We start from the raw sequence: 23,570 nt of genomic DNA, 5'->3' as shown, positions 1-23,570 counted from the left end.
CAAGCTATTCAGCGTCGGAGGATAATAGTACGGATTCGTGTGAACTCGTGGCTGCCACAATCATCCGAGTTGAACTCGTACAGAACTCCATCAGGGCCTTCCCACATCCGCTCATAAAAATCGCTATCTCCGAAAAGAAAACCAGTCGCCATCTGCTCTTCAGGCTCCTCAAACTCATCCGAAAATTCCTCTATAGAATCGTCAGAAAGTACCACAAAATCCGAGACTGGAACACTTCCAAGGTTTCCTCCCAAATCTACTAGAGGCACAACTTTGTCAGACTCCACACTTTTCTCGACGATATCCTCAAACTCCTCAGGATCTTCCGATGGATCTGACTCGAATGAACTATTCGAACCTACCATGTCCCTCGTAGAAATGGATTCAACCGAAGTCACCGAAGGGCTCGTAGCCATGAAGGACTCCGATTCTGATCCTTCCAACATCCGTCTCACATGTTCCGACGGAATCACAGAATCGTCATAACTATCATCATCATTCCCGTACGGATTGTTACTTGGTCCAGCACCTGACGAAAATCCCCACGGTCGTCCGCCCCAAAGCCTAGTATGTCGCGACGGCATCTGCACCACCAGAACAAGGTTAATCCTAAAATTCCCATCTACCTAGACCCCACGTTGAGACAACTTGGTTTATCCTAAGGTAGAAATGTGACTCAATTTTGACTCAATAAAACGTTTGAAAAGCGGGATGGTTCCCGAGCATCTGTAACTATGCTCTGATACCACCTAAAACTATAGCGACCCTGAACCGTGCTAGAAATAGCCCGGGTAGAATCGTATAGGTGACAAGTACTTTGCAAGACCGGATCAAGGTTTAAGCACCAAGCTCTCCCCCTGACCTGCCCCCGCTTAGTACCGTCCCTCCCAATCTCGATATCCGGCTTGCCAACCTTTTACCGGGAAAGGGAGTTATGCGGTTCGGACAGAACCTTATATCATCCAACCATCCCCATTTTGAGAAAACTTTTTTATACTTAGTATAATATGATATAAACCGCACAAACAATCATATAACGTTTACGGGGATCCCATTTCACAATACATAATACACAATAGTAGTCTTTGCATTTCTACCCAACAATCTACACCAAGATCCTATTATCCCAACAACCCTCTACGGCTTTTTCCCCTAAGGTTTTCTGCAACAAAAATGGTGGAATCATGAATACAAGTACTCAATGAGTTCGGCGCCTAATCTCGGAAGCTAAACAACCCATCCCAAAACAATAAACGTTAGTCAAGCAACAAGCAATCAATAGCATGCGATAATCAACAAGTAAATCAAATGCAACGATTATGCAGTATGATGAATGCACGGGTAAATGATAACAACAACAACAAAAATCTTATGGCCATGTGAACGATCCTTCCCATCAAATCAAGTGAACAATCCGCTGGTAGCCACCAAGTCTACAAGCGATGTACCACATGGGCCTTCCACGACGGGCAATCCCCGTTACCTCGTCAGGCAACCACTCGGCCCTTTGGGAGCGACCCAGTCTCTCCGAGTCCAATAAAAACAGGGAAGCGCACTCGAACACCACAAACTCTATATGCATGCAACTAAGCTACGACGAAGCGTACTTAAAGCATCAAGCATACATGACATGAATGATAATCCTTATCAATTCTACGATCAATCAACAATAACAACAACAAGCACACAATCAAGAAGCAAGCACACAAAGTAAATCATGTGACACCTCACATGCTTCGGAACTCACTGTGATTAAGCGGATGGGATGATTGTGATGTCGTAGCGGAATAACAACTCTGATTTGGGAACTTTTGGTTTGATACTTCGTCAAGAACTCCGTCGTCCACCTCTACCGTTAGCTTCTGGAGCGGCCGTCACTTCACCGGAGATTTCAGAGAGCTCTCTCACGATTTCTCTCTAGTATTTTTGAGTGAATGACTTAAGCTCCAAAGCCTTGGCTCTATTTATAGAGGATGGGACTTGACGCATGACGGACACATATCGCGTCTTGGGTGACTCAAACCCACAAGAGCACTCTTCCACCGATTGGCTTGGAGTTTGCGTTGCCCAACCCTATGGAACACGCTTCCTTGTGGTTGGGTCGAAGTTCGTGTTGCCCAACTCATGGCAACACTCCTTTTTCCACGATTGGTTCGATGTTCGTGTCGCCCAACTCATGGCAACACTCCTTCTCCACGATTGGTTCAGAGACTTATGCTGTGATCTAATTTTTCTGTTCCTCCCATTCTCAACCTCCAGTGAGAAGAAAAAACAACAATATATTAGAAAATAAATAAATAGAGAAATAACAATCTTACGAAACAAAAAAGTGGAAAATGAGAAAAGTAGAATATTTAGTAGGATTAATAATAAATACTGAATCAAAATTTAGTGAGAAACAAAAAAAAATATATTACGAAAGATTTTCAAGTTGGTGAACGTTATAAAAAAATATAAATCAAAAAAATTATCAAAAATAAATTAAACTAAATTAAATATAATCAAAACTAAAATTAATTAAATATAATTAAATAAATTTATACAAACTAAAATTAATTAAATATAATTAAATAAATTTATACAAACTAAAATAAATTAAACTGAATTAGATTCAAATAAATCAAATTAAATATAATCTAAATTAAAATAAATCTTATTAAATTAAGATTAATATAATTAAAATAAAATTAATATTATTAAATTAAATAAATATAATTAAAATAAAATTAATCTTATTAAAGTAAAATATATTAAATTCAAATAAATCAATGTAATTATAGTCAAATATAATTTGATAAAATTAAAGTAAAGAAATGTATTGATTGATTTTTCATAATGGGCATGATATATGTAATTTATATTTTTATTTAAAATATCAATTTACAAATAATAATTTTAAAATTTAAGAAATATAGCGACTGTTTAGAGCGACAGTCAAACGAACAACAAAGCAACAGTCACCAGCGATAGGCAAACGAACAATACATGCTGTCGCTGGTCGCTGATCGTTGTCGCTGAATCCAGCGACAGACAAACGAACAGGGGCCGTAAACGTACATAATCTCTCAAGTTGTTGCAATCGTTCCCATCTCTTCCAAAAGTTTTTTTTTCTGTTTTAGCAAAGGAGTAAGAATCGGTCCTTATCAAGTAAGACTCTTGTTCGAAAAATCGCTAGGCGTTAGTCAGGCGTTTGATATGGACTTAGATATTAATCGGATAATCGGATTAAAATCGGGATCAAGTGGAGACTAGTTTTAGACTTGTTTTAATATTTTAAAAACATACTAATGTAATATTGTTTTCAAAATTGTAGTAAACACATAAAAATGTATTTTTCAGACAAACTTTTATGATTTTATTAAAAAATTTACAATTTTTATTAAAAATTTAACATAAGTTATTGTAAAAAAAATTATAAACTTCTAATTCAAATATTTAAATAACAAAAAAAAATTGTTTTATACTTGCAATCTAAAAATAATCGAAATATGAAAAATTATGTAGAAAATAATCGGATTGGGCAGAGAGTAATTAGACGAAAAAAAAAAAGGCAGAGAGTAATTAGATTAGGCAGAGAGTAATCGGGTGACTCATTTTCTTAAAGAATTAGTCATTAATAGAAGCGGAGAGGAAAGACCTAACGATTTAACGTGGTTTAATTGGAACTAAGCGGGAATTTTAAGAACAAGGTGTAAGACTATAGATTTTCGGGAAAAATGTCATTTAAATCATCAATTTACCATTTTCGTTGGTTTAAAGTATGAACTCTGGAGTTGGTGATTTAATTCCTCAATTTATGTGGACTTGGTGATTTAAATCCTCAATTTTAGGTTGACTTTCAATTTAATCACGAATTCTCGTTGACTAAGCCAATTGAGGCACATCGTTAACTGGCTAAACAGAGCAATCAGACGAAGAGGAAGATTGAAACCATGTTGGTGTAGAAGAAAAATTATTTGATGGTTTCGAAGTGCCAGTTATGAGATGACATCATCTTATTGATCCGTTTAGCCATTTAGCAATGTGCCTCAATTGGCTTTGTCAATAAGAATTCATGATTAAAATTAAAATCAACATAAAATCAAGAATTTAAATCACCATATCTAGATTTCATGATTTAAGCCAACAAAAATAATAATTTGATGATTTAAATGACATTTTCCCTTAGATTTTCCAAATATAATTCAATTCCGTTTTATCTAGGATCTTTTGCGGATCCACTTTGCATGTGTGTTGTGTATGTAAAGTGTTGAAGCCCAACTATATGAGATATGACAAGTCAATACAAGCCCAGAAATCCATGTTTCCTTTCCAAGTAATTAGGTTTATACTAATAAGTAGACTCATATATATAGACTAGGATATGACCCGCGGTACACCGCGGGTTAATTATTTGATATTTTTTGTTGGGCACCGCAGATCGGTTTTCTGTAACTCAAATTTTTAAATTTTAAGTTGTATTTTTTTTTTGGTGTTTAAGATTGTATAATTGTATTTGAATGTTAATTCTAGGATTTCACTCGTGATATACCGTCCCGTATTAATATCGACCAAAACCCGTCCACCATATAACCCCGTCCCGAGAAATTAAACATCATTTTATTATTTTTATTTTCAATAATACTTTTATTTTAAAAACATATAATTCGAATCAATTTAAAAATTTGCTTTCAAATGGTAAATATAATATATATATTTCTGAATTTAATAGAGTTCATCTATATTATTAATATTATAAAATTTGCTAGAATTTAAATATTATAAATACTTAACAGTTTTATAAAGTGAAAATATTTAATAAAATTTTATTATAAAAACAAATAATTAACTCGCGGTGTACATTGGGTCAAATACGATGATTTAGTGCTAATATAACAATTTGGACTAATTTTCTAAATCATGTCTACCTAACCAATTTTAGTGGTTGGGCTTTGGACCCAATAAACATAAATTAAAAGAGTTGTATAAAACCCACAAGAGATAAGAACCCAATTTGAATCCATAATGAGATGGTCCACCAACGCTCTAAGTTTGTCTTTAACCAATAATGGCTGCAAATAGTCACCACCTGAGTTGTTTTGCTGTCTTTCGGAAGAAAAAAAAATATCTGAGAAACTGAAAAACAAAACTTTCTTTCCCCTAAATCTTCAGATTCAATTTCCGTTTTCTTAATCTTTTTTTTTTTTATTGTTCTATTGTACCTTCGATTAGCAAATAAAGGAAGAGATCTTAGTAATTGACACTTAAACGAAGAGAGCCATGAATCCAACTGAACTACGAAAAGAACCGAAGTAATCGGTTCCAATCCAAATCAAAAAAAATTCGTGTTCCACTGGTAAGAGAAATTGTATGTTAATTATGTTATCTTGATCGATTATTCTCAATTAAATACTAAAATTCTTTGTTTATATGTGGGTGATATTGAAATATATGTATCTATGTCCTCTGTAACATCGATTCACTTTCTGAAGTAAAATTACATTATATTCCCTACCTTGCCTTTTCACGACAGTACTCAGTTCTTAAACTCATTAATTTTTGATAATATGATTGGGAAGAACAGTGTATTGTCGTCTTGAGTCTTAGGATTCTGAATTCCTGTTTTGTTGTTGTTATAAGATTGGAGATGATAAGGCAAGGTAGCCGATTATCCTTAAAAGTCTAACAAATCAAGTGATGATCACAATCACAAAGATAAGCAACAGCTTATTTCTCTGAAACATTTCTGATTTTTCTGTTTTTGATATTGTTTACTAACATTGTTTTCTTTCATAGGTGAGGAATAATTCTCGAATATTAAAGTTGTCTTTGTTGATCTGGCAAGAGTCATCTGTTTGACATAAGATGATCACAAAAAGGTCAGTATGAGACCAAAAACTTAGTCTAATTGATATTATAACAAAACAATATACTGCGGGATGAAAGCATACACATGGAATACAATTCAATGGTTAAGTGATGAATAGGATTCATGTCAGAAAGCAGCTTATCTGAAACAATGACTAACCTACAACGAAAAATAAACAACATCAAGCTCAGTATTTTGACACGAAACAATCAAGCAGTCATTCTGTTGGTATGTTGTGTTTACTTTTTGATAGAGATCGAAATGGTAATCGTGGTGTGTGTGTTTAGATCTTGGAAATGAGAGTGTATTTATAGTGTTTTGATAGGTTAGTAGTGTTTTAGGTTATAACCATATTCCAAGTATTAGATATCTTATAAAATATTCACGATCCTAAATCTAATAGAATATGCTATTGGAAATAAGAATAAAATAGTTTAGTTAGGAATCATTTCCAATTAAGTAGTTGTGATTGAATGTCGATTTATATGGCTTATTTGATGTAGGAAACAAACTTTAATGGGATCATAATTTGTAGCATTTTTTTAGGAAACAATTTGAATATAAAATATTTGTGTTGCATTAAAATAGGAAATCATTTGTTTTGCAAATATTAATTAGTTATAACTAATATATTGCCAAATCAATAATTAATTTCGTTTGGATTTTTTGTAGGAAAATCTCCAAAAAAGAAGGATCCAATTGAAGGAATTCCGAAATCCTTGCATTTTTTTTATGGCAAGTCTCATTATTTTCTGGATCAATATTAACGGGTCATTGAGTCGGGTCAAAAAACAAATTCCGGGTCAAAATTTTAACAATACCCGACCCGATTAGGAACCCCAAAAAGTGTTGCAAAAATGTATAGTAGATATGTTATGAAGATCAGAAGATCAATGAAAATAGTTTAGGGTTGCCGGCAATTCTCTTTCTTCCTCAATTCCTCTTCATATAGTCTTTTTGCTAAAGTTTCTCTTCTTTAGAAAATAAAAACTAGAAATCATTCTGCCAATTTACTTGTAGCTTGAAGTTTTGATTTAAACCTTACATTTGATATCAAAGATAGAAAGAAAATAAAAACTAGAAATCATTCTGCCAATTTACTTGTAGCTTGAAATTTTGATTTAAACCTTACATTTTATATCAAAGCTTCTATCTTGAAGCTCTGGTACCAAATGTAATTAAGTACCAGATCAAGGCTTCAAGGTAGTAGTCAATTTGATAGAGAAAACAATACACTAGATTTACCATCTTAATTTTAGTGCATTTAATTCCTAATATTTTTAGTTCTGATATGAGTCTTTTGTAGGTTTCAATTAGGTAATATCATTATTCCATGAACCATGGAAGCTTGAGAGAGCTACACTGAAGCCAAATTGACTAATGACGCACTTTAATCATTTATTTAGTGGTAAACAATTTTTATAACTTAAATTCTAATTGTTATAGCCCAACATTGTGACACATGACAAGTCCAATACAAACCCACATATCCAGTTTTTTAGCCCATGTAATTAGGTTATTCTAGCAAATAGATTCATTCATATATATAGACTTGTTATGAACATCAATTGAAGTAGTTTAGAGTTGCCGACAACTTTCTTTCTTCCTCCTCAATATTCATTAGAATGGTGAAATTGATTAACAAAAACAATGAATCATTCTACCAATTGACTTGTACTTTGAATCTTTGATTTGAACCTTTCAAATGGTATCAAAGCTTCTACATCTTTGAAGCTCTGATACCATGTGAAGGAGTCAAATCAAATCTTCAAGGTACTAGTCAACTTGGCAGAGAAAAAAATGTAGTTGGGATTACCATCTTTATTTTGATGCATTCAATTACATAATATTTTTGTTCTGATACGATTCTCTTGTAGATTTCAACTAATATTGTTTTCAAGTTATTGTTCTCCGATGTATCTTATAGCTAAACGATTCTATTGTTAACTTTGGCTAATCTTGCAGTTAAAATATATTTAGAGTCAGACTTGGATTAGACTTTGCAGAAGAACAGAAGAATTTTTCAGGACAGAATCTGGAGTAGCACACACAAAAATTTGTTTTATAGATTAATTAATTATTTAATTTATCATTGGTTTGGTTATAGGACTATAACATAATAGTACTAAACATTTCTCATTATAACAGAGACTCTTAATGCTGTAACCTAATCTTCGTATTGACGATGGCAATGTCCCAGACTTTCTCTGTTCCTCCCACTTGTCAACCTAATTTGTTTTTTCCACAAAATAAAAGAAGTAGGATTTAATAGGAGTATAATGATTATTCTTTTTTCGAATCTAAATTTTTACTATGAAGAAATAAAATATTACGAAAAATATGCTCACCAAATCTTTGGGACACATTGAACGCACATAATCTCTCAAGTTGTTGCAATCATATGCATCTCTTCCATTTTTCTCAATACATCTATGTATAAAAAATAATTTCATTAATATACTAATCACGCACTTTAATCATTTATTTAGTGGTAGGTAATTTTCAAAAATAATTTTTTTTTTTTTTCAAAACTTACTTATTGTATTGCATGAACCGATTGAAACAATGTCGCGTTTCATTAGTTACCGGAAACCGTTTTTCCACAGTTGAATCCACCTCTTCTCCGCTCTCTCCGCTGTCCTCTCCTCTCTTCGCTCGAAACGTTGCCTCGTTTTGCGGTGGCGGTGACACTGTACCGGGAGTATGAGCTGGTCTTGGCGCTTGCTGGCCTCTCGCAACTTTACTTATGTCGCGCGATCTCATCTTGTCGTGTGGATCCATTTGCGCTGACGACATCTCCGATCAACTTTCCGATTTGGGAATTTAGTTTTGCTACTTCATCTTTGCCTTCAACCGCAAGGTTTTAAGAACAGAGGATAGAGGCCACGTCATAGCGGTTGAGATACACGTGACTTGATCGAGAGACTTGCATGTGTTTTTTTCTTTTGTTGTGGTCAAAATTTGGGTGCTTGCTTAAGTAACGTTTCAAGTGATGATACTATGGGCCTAAATAAAGCATATTAGTCTATTCTTTAAGGCATGTTTGGCCCAACATGAAATGACCTAAAATATAATATCGCTTGGATAACTTATAAATTTAAAATTTATCCTTCTAAACTCAATTAATTATCTCTTCTTAGTAGTTTTGTTTTCAACTTTCTGATTTCACGTTGTTAAAATTTTCAGTAGAACTGTTTAGCATGTAACATTACGCTAAGAATGTTGTCGAGTAACAATCCCAAATCTTTAATTTAATATTTGTAGTTGACAAAAAAAAGAACTCAATTTATTTGTTAGTTTTGTATTTGATCTATATCACTTAAAAATTGATTATTCATTCGATGAATTTTTTTTAATGTAGCACTTTTAAAACAATATTTCTTTACAATATTTATGGTAAAGAATTTTTTTTTAATATTTATGGTAAAGAATTTTTTTTTTTGACATATAAGAGGCTTTAACTAATCCTCAAAACTTGTTAAGCATAATGTATTCTTGTCATTTAAAACATCAACAATGGTCGATATAAAACCACAAAGAAAATATTTGAACGAAATTTCTCTAACTTCAAAAAAAAAAAAAAAACTAGACGACTATATTTTATTTTTTAGTAGTTTTTAATTGTGTATGATGTATTTCACTTTCATAGGCTATTTCCATGATCCATGTTAAAGGGGGGGTTTTTTTTTCCTTCTTTTCCATAATCCCTATTTTTTTAATAAGAGCAATAAGAGCACTTCGAAGTTCGAACATATCCTCAATTAATTAGATAGCTTAGAGCACTATATATTATGTGGATTTGTTATAAATATAATCAACCGATCAGAGTATAAAAATGTAGGTGATTGTTGGTCCACCTATTCATAAACGAAAACATACGAATTGTTTTATGGATTAATCACATCTCACTTACCACTTAGCTTACGATTATCACTATAAGTTAAGAATCAATTAAATTATTACATTCTATCTTTTATTTATTAAATATTGTTGGACAATCGGACGAAACAATTTGCGTGGTGTGAGTGGGTTTGGCAACATCATGACACATGCTTGTTCCAGAATTGTTGCTTTTTATTTATTTTATAGTGTAATACTAATAGTACTATTACATGATTACAATAACAAAATGACAACATGACGAACAATGTGGATTTTAAAATTTTGTGTCACGTTTCTAACAAGTTCGAGAGAATCCAACGGCCAAGATTACATCATCCGCAGCAATTATATGCCGTTTGGGACAATCGGATGGGCAAAAGAAGATGACGATAATGAGTCCCACAAAATGCCCATTAAAAAGCTTAAAAAGCCCACTCTCAGTACAAGTAGATGCCGTTGGACTCTGTCTTTCCTTTTTCTTTATTCCTCCAAAACAACATCATTGGCTTCGTCCCTTTCGAGCCATTATCGTCTGCCAATTAGCAGTTTAGCACAACATGTTAAGTCACCACACGTGCACAACTCATGTTAACATTTGTTTGTTTTTCTAGGTCCTTTTAGTTTTATTAAGAAGAAAAGGAAGATAGTTCAAAGGAAACACAAAAGCCACCGGACCAAGGGTTTTCTCACGCCGAATATATAAAAACTAGAATAAACTGAAACCAAATGGAGCTCTGTCTTCTACACAATGATAGAAGAGCGATCATGAATTCATGCCGGATACCTTGTTGGATATTCTGCCGCGACTTAAAAACTCGTCGAAAATCGTTAACTACACTCTTGGCAATCGCATAGATCACCGTAGTTTGTAGCCGGTGATTCAGTTTCTAGATCCATTCCACAAACGTTTTCAATCATGCGTTAGAGATTCAATTAAGATTTTAAAAAATCATTAAACATCTAGTGTTATATATTTTTATTTTTTATATAACTCACGGTAAATCATAGATCTATAGAATTGTCACACTAATTCCTGAGAGAAGTGCAGCCTACGGATAGATCATCTCTCCGGATATTCAAATGGGCTGTAAGCATCGACCCATATCCGTATGGATGTCAAGGAGACATGTGTTGAAGTTTCGCATAACAAGTGGATCAAACTTAAAGCGTGTTGGCACCGCAAGCCTGTCTCCTTACCACAAGTCCCGCAGACAAATGTATTATTTACGACTGAAATTTTTTTGAAAATTTTCGTATATTAAATTATTTGAAATATTACCGATGAATTTTTATAAATGTTACTAAAATCATTGTTTATATGTACTTGTTTATTTGGCCTCATGTACTGATTTTTCCCCTGTAAATGTCAAATAGTAATGAGATCAACTAATAATGACATCTTTTAAATTGGGAAGTCGATTCTATAGTCAAATACATACATATAAAGGGTTGAGCGAAATAACTCTCTTTGTTCTCTCTATTCTCAGATCCCTTGCCATGAATGGTTTTGTTCTATGCACACACTTTTCAGAAAAATACAAGTTGATTGATATTTAGTAGAAACTGAAAAATGAGATAATGTGAACAAAAAAACAAGAAACAAGTACATCGAAAGTAAAATGCCCTTTATTCCATTCACATTTATCACATACTTATTACTATTGTCTTTTCCACAACACTATTCTACATTAACATATTTGCCCATTGAGCCCAAAATATACAGGCACAAGTATTCATTTCATGCCTCATTCTATCATCTTTCCCACTTTTTTTTACCCTTTTAATATCTACACAATACTATGATGTTAAGCTTTTATTTTACATTGTTTTATATACCATTATAGATATATATACATATATATACCCCGAAACTACTAGTGATGGTTATTAGCATAAGACTATACATTACCATTTTCTTAGTATTCTATGATTAGTCCTCCAAAAGGAGCACGGTGCGGGATTCCCTTCCTTCGTTTTGCAATTCGGCGATTCACGGCTGATAGAGGCGGTGTTGATGGCATGAAACCATTATTCATAATGTCATCATTCTTCTTGAGCCTTCCGATACTCGTACTGCTATACGAATCATCAGAATCCGAAAGATTATTCGTCCATTCCTTTCTTTTCTTCTTCGATATTCCAGAGATCTAATCAAAAACATTGTAAGATCAACATAAGTATTAAGTTGTTGCTAGGGTTATCTTAGTAATTATCTGCTATAAACAACAAATAGGAAGATGTTACAATCCATTAGAAAAGTAATGAAAATGAAAAGACCTTTAAAATGAGGTGTTGCTTAAGGACGAAGCTTTTTTTAATTGACTTGGAATTTTCTCCCCTACTTTCTCGTCAACCCAAATGCTATTATTATTTTTCAACTCCAAAATTTCTTGAAGTTGCTATCATTACCCCCATAGTTAGCCCACCCAACAAGAAAAATCCTTTTTTAAAAAAAGTCCTTTTCTCAATTCCCATCAAACAAGGATTAAAGAATAAATGACGGTCTAATTACAAAATCAATATTAATAAGGAAAAATTATTGAATAGTAGTTAGTTTACCTATTCAACTAAGTTTAGTGTTTAGACTTATTCTATTTTTCTTCTTCAAATAGTATTTGGTTCATTACATAGACCCAAAATAGCTACACATATTTATTGAGTTAACTTTCTCCACAAGTAAATATATATTTACCAAACCAAAAATTTGACATTTATGTTACATTTTTTACCGGCTTATACTTGATTTTCCCGCATTTTCTCACCCAAACATAGAAAAATTCTTTTACTTTCTCAATTCTCTCAACCAAACCAACACACAACTAACTCCTAAAAGCATTAAAGATCAAAGACAATAGTAATGTTTTTTTAATCTCAAATCCACCAAAAAAAACGTTTATTTTTGTTTTGTTTTGTTACCTTGCAACCAAGAGAGCAGAATCTGAAGGAATCAACGAGGCTTCGATAACAGACTTCGCAAGTATTGATCACACCTTTGCCTGGTCGAGGCTGAGGTCTCTCGTTCAAGAACACAACCTTAGCACTGTTGATCACATATGTCTGAACTCCAGTTATGTCCAGAAACTTCTGAATCTCCGACACTCTTATAACATCATGATACGATGATCTCCTTATCTGTAAAATTTAACCAACAAACAAAGCTCAGAATCAAAACACTCTCTTGTTTTTTTCTCACATTTTCTTTGGAAAAGTTTTCCCGAGAATCCCGGAATAATAAATGGAAAAAAAGTTAGATCACCAACCAAACTAACAAAATCTGGATTTAACCACATGTTTATTTTCTCTCTCTCTCTTGGTAAAAAGGTAAAAAGTTAACAAGTAATTTGAAAGTGAAAAGAATCTAACAAAAGAAAAAACGAACCTGAATAGCGTGATGATCTTTGTGGAAAGAGAGACAGAGAGAACAGAGAGGACCATTGGTACAGTCTAAACAGTACATGTTACACTCACTCTTGTGTGAATCTGCGTGTAATTTGCATTGTACGAAGAATTTTTCTCTAAGTAGAGGTTTTAGCCATGGAGGCCATGTCTTATTGTTTTCTTCTTCAGCTCCCTGTAACACAAAAGAACCACAAAAAGAATGAGAATCAAACAAACCATGAAAACAGAACAGAGTTTATTGAAAAACAGAGTCGAAGTTTAAAAAGAATCAAATCAATTTGGGGAGAAAAAGATTCGATTTTGAGAGAACCCATTAGGTAAAAACGAATAAAGATTGATCAGAGCTGGAGAAAAATAGTTCTTGGTGGAATTTGAATCGATCTTTGAAGTAAAAACACAGAGCATTTATGATCAAATTAAAGAGAATCCATTTGAAGAAAAAAAAGAGAGACTATAACAAATTTGAAATCTTTCTTGTATTGTGATTACCATGATGAATCTTGTGTTCTTGGGTTTTGATTTCTCTGACAGTAGCTTCTTGATGATTCTCTTCGATCGCTAGTTTTTTTTAGTGAGAGAAAGAGGAAAGAGAGTGAGGAGAGAGAGAGAGAAGTGTTCGTGTAAAAATCAAGAGCGAAGAGTCGTTCTTATCCGCACAAAAGTCGACTACTCCGAACCTAAACCCGAACCTAGACTCCGAAGCTGAGAGAGACCTTGCTTTTGGTAAGGAGGGTTCAATGAACCGAACCCATCCTCCCACTTTCCTTCTTTCTTCTTCTCCTTTTCACATTTATTATTTGTTTTATGTTTAATCTCCATATATCTTTAATTTTTATTCATTACTTTTTAATTGCACATAATGGGAAATAAATCAAAAATATGAAAATATCTAATTCAATACAAAAGACTAGTTCGAGAGACAGAAAATAAATTCACCCAATCTAATCAAGAAAAGTGTTTTGGATCGTCATTCATGAATAGTAACGTAATTATTGTTCATTTGTTTAATGATTTTACACGTTTGACACTACTTTACAGTTTACAGTGTGTTAATTTGTTTCATTTTTTTAGTCCATTGATTTAATAATAAATATCATTTTCAGACATTTTCTTTTAAAATTTAATATACTCAAACAAAAATAATTGGTTTTTTTCAGTCTTTTTAAAAAAATTGATTGAGAGTTGCATAAAATATTTTACTTCAAATTTACATTACATATAAAAATGTATATTTAAAAACATGAACAATGTTAAAATTTAACAGAATTTTGAAGTGGTGAATAGTATAACTTGAATTGAATTATTTTCGTGAATATGTTTTTTGCCATTGTTAAATTGTGGAGCGAAATGCAACAAATAATTTTAACAAGATCGTTTGATTTATCAAAAACAAAAATATCGTTTGACGAAATTTAATCTGAATAATGTATAAACATTTTTTTTTTGGTCAAAACACTTTTGATTTCATTCAAAATATCAAATGGATTACAACGATAGATATAAGTTCAATGAACACTAAGATTAGTACAATAATGGTGAGAGCATTCCACAAAAGAATACATAAACAAGACAAAACAATTTTTGATAAAAAAAAGCTTGAAAATATGAGCTATAAAGCATTTTGCCACAAGCGAGAGAGTGGTGAGTTGAATGCACATCGACAAACAATTCGTGAAGTAGATTGGTCACTTGACATTGGCAAAGTGACGTTGAGAAGGAGACCATAACCTCGGATCTCGCCGGCACGAAACACGCTATATCTTCACTTCTCAAACGATCGCTGCAGAAGATAGTAAAGTAGTTATGATACTTGAATATTTTTTTGATAATTTGATGGGAAGGTTTTTTCTATGTATGAATAGAGGCAAAAAGTTGATCTCTCCATAAATGAAGAATTTGACAATAATTAACGCTCTTTTGTAGAGGAATTTGAAACAAAGAGACACTTGAGGTTAGACAAACTACGATTTGAAGTTCTAAGATATAGATCGGAATCTCTTCGAAAAGACACGAAGATTTTCACTTAATCTGGAAGCCAATCGAAATCTGCACCAAACTAGTTTGGAAAATATGATTAATGTATAAACATGACTAAAAATATGGAATTTTATATTATAATCCAAAATGAGCATTTTTAACAGCAACAATAAACTTTTTATTGTTATTCATCCGAAAACATCCTATACTATTATTTGGGGAGTACACTTTATTAGATACCCTTAACTAACCTTCTCTTTTGTAAGAATTTACTTAATAATGCCATTACAAAAATCTTCTTTTAGAACAAATTTCATTCAATTTATTAAGGATAAACAAGTAAAATAGTAATTTATGTCATTTAATTAATTTAATTAAATTATAAAACGAAAATCTGTTATTAATTTTTTTTAAATGACCAATCAAAATGAACATATAAGATTTGATATCTAACTTACCATATTAATTTGTTATTAATCATTAAACTTCACCTCTCATCTTAATATGATTATATTAATATGAAACAAATAAATAATCATATCATCTACATAATAAAAAAAAAGTAATTCTTTTTCTGCATATGCCAAGATTTGAATTTTTAAAAACGCATATAAATTGTTCAATCTATAAAGGAAACAATTAAACGGGTCAAAAATTGAGAGTTGAGTAATATATTTCTTTTACACAAAAATAAAGTCAACAAAAATTCCGACTGAGCAAAAAAAATAAAGTCAACAAAAATTTCGACTGAACAACGGGTCAGAATTTGAATATTTATATTCGATTTCATACATTTATTTTTTTGAAATGTATAATTTTATATACTACAATAAAAATTTAAATATTTTAATTTGCAACATTTAAAATAAGTTTTACTTGATATTTTTAGAGAATATCATCAATACTTAATAGTTCAAAAAGTTAAAAAAATTATAAATGCTCTAATTTGATTATTTTTAAAAATATTTATAATAGGTAGCGGGTTAAATATAATATATTATACGATGAAATGAGTTTTGATCCTTATAACTATTTGAATAGTTATATTTAATTTCATATAATTTGTTTTTTGAAATTCATAATTTTATAAACTACAAAAAAATTTAAAGATTTTAATTTGAAATATTTAAAAATAATGTAAAACATTTAAATATGGTTTGACACCTCTAAATATTTGAAAATTTGATTCCGCAAGCAATTTTAGAATTAACGAATAATAGATTATGCACACAATATTTTAAAATGAAATATTGAGATTCTAAAATAAAAATATAGACTCCACGCACGGGTTGATTTTGGTATTATTATATACTAAATATATGTTTATAACATATTCGATTATGCGAATAATTGGTAAATTCCGTAATTATAAATCTCAAACAAATTCTGTAATTAGATTAGCTCAAACAAATCTCTATTTCAACAACCAAAGAATTATAAATTGAAAAAGAATTTTCTAAATTAATTCAAAATAATAGCTAATTTTCTTAATTAATTCAAAATAATCTATGTTTTATATGTGATTCATTTATGATATTTTAATTTTTGATCTAACTGAACATATGCAATCCTATTTTGTGGTTGTTAACATAAATTAACTCATTGATCAAAAAATATTACTTTTTAAAAAATAAAATTATTTTCCGTTTTCATATCTTTAAAAAAAAATTATCCATAATTGAGTATTATAGAAAAAATTCTATATTTATTCTAATATTGTATATAGAGACTGACAAAAAAATTAATATTTTTTCACTTACTATTATAATATATTAAAACTTAGTTTTAATATATATATTATATAAATTTTGTAATAAATAAAATTTAACCCGTACTTTAGTACGGGTGATGATCTAGTAGATAACATATTTATAGCAATGGTGTTTTTTAGTTAAACATGACCAAAAAAAGTTGTTAGGTCCAAATCAAAGGTTCTTACAAACTAATTGTGGAGTTCTGTGGTGGAAGAATATTCTTTTGCTGGTTAATGCAGGATTGAGTTCCATCAGCCACTATAGGTGGTTTAACTACTAAGTAAAAATAAAGTCTGATTTTTATAGACTATGATTTCGATCGATATATTAGAGAAATATATGAATTCGATCTATCATTAACTGATTCGATCGATATATTAGAGAAATATATCACTTTACAACTTTTTTAATTATATTAAACCGGACAAAACTATTCCGAACCAGATTATATCCGTGTTTAACAATAACAATACTTGAAATTTTCCAAATAAAATCCGGCTATAACCATCATCACCACAATAATGGATAACTATGCACAAAAATCCATTTAAAAGAAATAGAATATAAAATCAAATTTGCTGTATATGTATAAATGTCACTAATTGTGTATAGTTGGCATTAATTTTATGTAATGTGATGATGCCATTTATGTTACTATTATATGCATTAGTTTTCTTTAATTTAGTGGATGTGAATGAACAATGAGAAAAGAAAGATATTGACAACCCTAATCAATGGACACCATCTTATTCTATGGTTCTACAAATATTATCCTTATTTATGTACTGTCTTAATCCTTAACCTATTTCTTGTTTGCCTATATTTTTGTCCTAATACTGTTCTGTTTAAGTATTTCATTTTATGCATCAACCTCCTTTATTTAATAGTGACAAAACGTATCCTTTGCTTATTTTTCTAATTAATATATTAAAATTCCAGCATTGGTTTCCATATTCCACAATAAATCAGTTTTAAATAGTGTAATTTTTTTCTTGGGGTCTACAAGTGTATAACACGGTTGAATTTGATTATATTTTCTAACAGGATGGCAACATTTCATTTACCCATTTCTGTCACATTTTGTTTTCTGATCATATATTATATATGATCAGTTCACATAGATCTATTCATTAAATTTATATATGCCTAAGAAAGTTAGCCATTAAAAAAAGAATGTTAGCCGTTAATCAGAAATAGAAAATTCAGCACGTTATTACATTTGTATTGTCAATCTAATACAATTAGGCAATAACTTGTTACAAATTATTTGTACGATAAATAAAAATGTAGAATCCCGAAAATGATTTACCATCATGAAAATTAAATTAAATAGTGTTGCCGTATCGAATCAAGAGAGGGATGAGTCTTGGATGAAGCAACGGAGAAAATATTAATTGGGTTAGCTAAGTTTTCAACTAATCCTTGAATAATAATGACTTATATCGTAGACTAGTTCCATTATTAATTTTATACTGTTCCAATTATTTGAGGGTCTGGTTTAAGTCAATCGTCTAGGTTTCTAATACAATATATTTATATAATCTATAATAAGAATTTTTATCTTTTTTTAGTCGCTTGCCGGAAATAGAAGACAAAATACCTAATCAGAATATTACATGTTTAGAATTCTCTGTCTCTTATCGATTAGTCCACTAATTTTGGGTAATATTATATTTGATCCAATAGATGAGATGTAATATTCGTGACGCATATCTCTATTATATTTTTTTTGAACAGAACTAGAAAATATAGCTATATTTTCTCTGAAATATTGCCTGTGAAATTACTGTGAAATATTGTTTGTTAAATCACGTTTTGAGTGAAAAATTATTGTGGAAAGAAGCTCAAGTGAAACCGATCGATAATATTACATTTACGGAAATTTCGGAACCCCCAATCCAATCATTACGATATCTGATTGATGGTTCATGGAAAGCTTCGGATCCAACTATATGTTTAGGTTGGTGGTGTTTTCAAGGGACCGCTAAAACTATACTGCTTGGTGCCAAGTACCTTAGAGCACCCACAGTGGTGCATGTGGGTGGGTGTGTGTTAGTGGGGATTTAATAATAAAATAATGTAAGAAGTTATGTTTAGAATCAAATTGTTAGGAGTTGATTATTGGTAGAACCTGTTTCTAAGTAATATTATAATAATATAATGAAGTAATTGAATTTTTTTTTAAAAAAAATTAAAAATAAAAGACCAACCAGACGCTGCCACGTCAATCCCACATCCGGGTGTAAACATACATCTGAGTTTTGTGTCTTAGACAAATTTTGCATTATTTCTGTATTTTAAAATAGATACACCCACGCAAGGATGCACCGTTGCATTTGCTCTTAGGAGATCGCTCTCACCCCTTCATTCGGAGATGGAAGCTTTAATGTGGGCCATAAATAATATCTTTTCAAGGATTGCTTGTCAGGCGTTTGAATCAGACAGCTCAGAATTGGTCTCGATGATACAGTCACCTGATGAATGGCCAGCTTTCTCCAACCTTCTAGACGAGTTTGGTTTGCTACGTGTTTCTTTTCACTCTTTCTCACTTTCCCTTATTCCTCGTTCTTATAATTTAAAAGCGAACTGTTTAGCCCGTTCTTCTAGGCTTTTATTTTCTGAAGCTACTTTTGTAAACATTTCTCTTCCTAATTGGGTAACCAACCAAGAAGCTTTTTAATAAATGTGTGATTGACCAAAAAAAAAAATATTGCCTGTGAAATTTTCAATAATAGACCTCGATGCTTATGGATTAATTACGAAAAGCTGCGTGTAAATTATAGAATTAAAATGTTGTCAAAAGAAAAAAAATTATAGTATTAAGCATATATTAAAAGATGGGATTATTACACATTATGCCATTTTTGACACACCATTTTTTAAATCTGTCATTAATCGAATTGGTTTGTAGAAATGCCATTTTCAGCAGAGTAAATAGACGTTTATGCCCTTGAAACTCTGTGAGTAGATCGGAGGATCTGCCTGCCATATCACCACTCATTTTCTCGCATTTCATTTCTTTTTTGACAAGAAATTCCCTATCTCGTGTGTAGTCGAAAATCAATGAAAAATCCAAATTATAATTACAATTTTCCAACATCTTTCATTTCATTATTTCTCATTAACCAATTTATAAAAACCAAATTTGTTAATACTAAATCGTAATCACCCCTATAGAAGGGAACCCAAACAAAAGATGAATCAAACACAATGATTATACCAGAAGAACCAACACATAAAGGAGTACCAGAAGGTTTACTAAACCCTAATCACATCTACCAAAGGGAACCCAAACAATGAATCACCAAGAACACTGACCATAACAAAAGAAACAAAACATAAACATGGAGAAGAAGAAGGGTTACTAAACCCTAATGACTGCTACCGAGGAGAACCCAAACATACCATACAACTAGTAAATCCATAATAGAATTCACACAAAATATATCCATGGAAAGCCGTAAATGGACACAAGATTAAGTAGAATAAGGGGTAAAAAAATAACATGTTGATACATAGGGATAAGTAGAACTGGATACAATCATGATTGAATCTTCAAAGAAATAGTCGTTTATAGTCGATCGCACCGACGATCAGAGGAGAACCGGTGACTTCATTCTCAAAGCCACCAAAGTCGAAACAGATCGGGACACAACTGAAACTAGATTCAAACTGCTAATACAAATCAGCATCTTTCTCCAAAAGATCGAATCCAGATCTAAACCTTAACTTAAACCAAACACACCAATTGATTATCCGGCGCCGCCGTCTCCAGAACACGCCTGAAGCCGGAGACATCACAAAAGAACTCATCACTAATCCGAGGTCAACAACATCGCTTTTCACCGATCAAGCGACAACCCATCACCAATAACCAACAACGGAAAGTGATTTTCTTCGATGCCGAGGCTCCGAAAGCCAGAGAAAAACCGAAGACGATGAACTCTCTTTTCTCTCTCTCCAATTCTGGTTTTTGTCGAAAATAATTGTTTTTGTTTTTTAATCGTAAATCACAGAGTTATATGAACAAGGCAAAATCGTCATTTTGATTAACTAGAAATGGCAAATTTGAAATGCCTCGTGAGAAATGGCTAGATGTACAAAGACCATCGAAAAAAGTCTATAGCTCATAATTAACTCTTAAAAGATCTTTATCAGTTTCCTTATAATATTTAACAAATTATATAAATAAATAAATGTACAACTTGGTGGTTGGCCCTGACCAATAAAATTTATCAAATAAATAAATTACGAATCTTTCGGCTTCGTCTATAAGATTGTAGGATATAAACTTAGAACCATATACGTTAGTCGAATTATGTAAAGAACTAGGATTTAACATTATAGTAATGTTAGACTTTTACAGATTTTAAATGAGTATTAAAATTATATGATTTATTTTTTTAGTATTTTTATACATAACATGTGGTACACATAATTTAGTATTGTAATTATAAATTTAGAAGTGTTAAAGGGTATTAACATTCTATTTAACTCATTCTCTATCGGATTAATGCTAAGTCTTACCCGCTCCACTTATTGATTCGCGAGCTCTTAAAATTTTTGAAACAAACAAATATTAAAAATCTTCAATTTAAGTTATAATACATGTTTTGATAGATTAAACCGCAAAAATATAATCGTAATACTGTCAGCTATAGCCCCGTCCCATCATATGATATGTGAGCTCTTGAAGTTTTTATACTTTTGATGAATTTTAAAAATTAAAAAGATTAGTTGTGTTTACAACAATTGATAATAATTATTAATTTTTGAGTAAACAATCAATAATTATTAAGATTAACAAATCTCAACTTGAATATAAAGCAAACAAATATCTTTGATTTTTAATAAGAGTATTGTTGTCAACATTATTTATAACAAAGTTAAAAAATCGAAAAAATTGCGTGCACTTGAATTTCAAGATTTTGGAAACTGAGATTAGGCTGCTTAGAGTTCAGCAAGTTAAATCTGCAAAAAAAAACACAAAAATAACAAATGAAAGAAAAGAATTTTGGAATCAGAATTTTAATTAATATAGTAATGGATTGAAATACCTTTACTTGTATATGAAATATCTTTTGTCATTGCTAGAGGACAATTGATCTACAAAACGCCACATTTATATTAAGATACATATATAATCCGAGTGGAAAATTAATAATCTAATACTTAACGCAATTAATCCTTACCTTGAATTCCACCAAAACAGAAAAAAGTATAGAAGGGTGATTTACAAACATTTGAAATGAAGTAATAATCACCATAGATTATTCCAACAATTATATTATAACTTCTTACCTTTCCAAAGTATGACATTAGTTATTTTAAAACGTTATGAATCATTGGTGTAGAGATATGAGATGTAGAATTTGTTAAATATTGAAACTACGATGATGAACAAAACCGAGGCAAAAGCGAATATTAGTAGAAAAGGAGATTAACTTGATATTTCGAATATATTTCACGGAAGTAGAATGTGTTCCTACTTCTTACGAATGAAAGCATATATAGAGGTCAAAACAATAGGATTAGTTTTAAATACGTTAGAAAAATATCTTTGTTAGCAAGCAATATCTTTTATATCTTATTATCATTGGCTAGAATAATAAATCGAGTTGAATGCCAAATATGGTTGTTACTTTTTCAAATTATACAGTTAGTTTGTTGTAGAAAGATTGCTTAGATTTAGTTTTTAAAATCTTTGGAAACTCTCTATTTTTGGTGAAAAGTAGTAAAAGCAATATTTGTTAAAGTTAGTTCTCAAAATCTCATAAATTTTAAACTGAATCACGTAATTAATATAATCTAAGGGGGTGTTATTGGTTTATTAATTTGTAAATCCATATAGAATTTGAAAATTTCTATTAATTATGAAATCAAGATATATGGATTTTGAAATAACATGTGTTTACCCATGGATTTGAATCCTTCTATTTTTCTCTTTCAATTCCATTCAATTCCATTTAAAACATAATTTGGATTCTCAAATCCAAAAACAAATGACTAAACGAATAACATATGATTTTAACTAGTATTTATAAATCATAGAACCAATAACACATGAATTTAATTAGGATTTTAAAATCAATGATTGAATAACAAATGATTTTTGTTTGGATTTCTAATTCCATATAAATCCATGAACCAATAACCCCTCCTAAATTTTCCTAACCAAAATATTTGATTAGTAAAACGCCAAATCCAATCATGGAATTTGCAATATCTCAGTTCTTTACTTATATACGTAGATAATTATTGTTAGCATTAAATAGATAATTATATTTGTTATCTTTCTATATAGAAATAAGAATAAATTGTAGAATCTTAACAAATATTACCAATAAACGATTGCGAGAGTAATTATAGTTTCTATTTGCTAAATATCTTGATTTTATGTTATAAATAAGGATTATTTGTAGATTTAATATTAAAGCAACAGAAACAAATTTGAGAATCTGAAGTTTACCAAAAATAAAAAATTCGAGAATCTGAAATTTTTTTTCCAAAAACGATTTTAAGGTGGTGTTTAAACCGAAATTAATTAATTAATTAATGTATTAACAATAAATGCTAATGGCATTCTCTTGTAAATAAGTGCTAACTCCAGGATTTATTTGCTAGCAGCTCACGTAATTGGTATACTAGGTTCGTATTTGCATTTTAAGTAACGAAGATACATGACTTTCTTAAAAACTTATGATATTTGA

At 31.0% G+C, this 23,570-nt stretch overlaps 2 protein-coding genes and 2 long non-coding RNA genes across 4 annotated transcripts; 1 reads left to right on the top strand and 3 right to left on the bottom strand.

Annotated features, from left to right (window-relative positions):
- The first annotated feature begins 5,104 nt into the window (after window positions 1–5,104).
- On the top strand, window positions 5,105–6,742 carry LOC110225359. Its single transcript, XR_002329723.1, has 4 exons — window positions 5,105–5,335; window positions 5,620–5,858; window positions 5,967–6,076; window positions 6,521–6,742. It is a non-coding gene; the product is annotated as an uncharacterized LOC110225359 (long non-coding RNA).
- A 740-nt stretch (window positions 6,743–7,482) lies between these two features.
- LOC9329798 (putative cytochrome c oxidase subunit 6b-like) lies at window positions 7,483–9,185 on the bottom strand. Its single transcript, XM_021014717.1, has 3 exons — window positions 8,385–9,185; window positions 8,184–8,278; window positions 7,483–8,077 (listed from the first exon to the last, which is right to left on the bottom strand). The coding sequence occupies exons 1-3, from the start codon at window positions 8,642–8,644 to the stop codon at window positions 8,016–8,018; spliced, it is 417 nt and encodes a 138-aa protein (XP_020870376.1). The 5' UTR covers window positions 8,645–9,185; the 3' UTR covers window positions 7,483–8,015.
- Window positions 9,186–11,334: 2,149 nt separating this feature from the next.
- LOC9327066 lies at window positions 11,335–13,841 on the bottom strand. Its single transcript, XM_002890958.2, has 4 exons — window positions 13,619–13,841; window positions 13,110–13,301; window positions 12,647–12,862; window positions 11,335–11,877 (listed from the first exon to the last, which is right to left on the bottom strand). Exons 1-4 carry the CDS (start codon window positions 13,619–13,621, stop codon window positions 11,647–11,649), a joined length of 642 nt encoding a protein of 213 aa, XP_002891004.1. The 5' UTR covers window positions 13,622–13,841; the 3' UTR covers window positions 11,335–11,646.
- A 7,788-nt stretch (window positions 13,842–21,629) lies between these two features.
- On the bottom strand, window positions 21,630–22,520 carry LOC110225457. The gene is made up of 3 exons (XR_002329793.1): window positions 22,162–22,520; window positions 21,918–21,966; window positions 21,630–21,831 (listed from the first exon to the last, which is right to left on the bottom strand). It is a non-coding gene; the product is annotated as an uncharacterized LOC110225457 (long non-coding RNA).
- Between the last annotated feature and the right edge of the window lie 1,050 nt (window positions 22,521–23,570).

The sequence above is a fragment of the Arabidopsis lyrata genome (genome assembly GCF_000004255.2).
Source record: "Arabidopsis lyrata subsp. lyrata unplaced genomic scaffold ARALYscaffold_1, whole genome shotgun sequence".
NCBI lineage: Eukaryota > Viridiplantae > Streptophyta > Magnoliopsida > Brassicales > Brassicaceae > Arabidopsis > Arabidopsis lyrata.
This window is presented reverse-complemented; position numbering and strand designations above follow the sequence as displayed.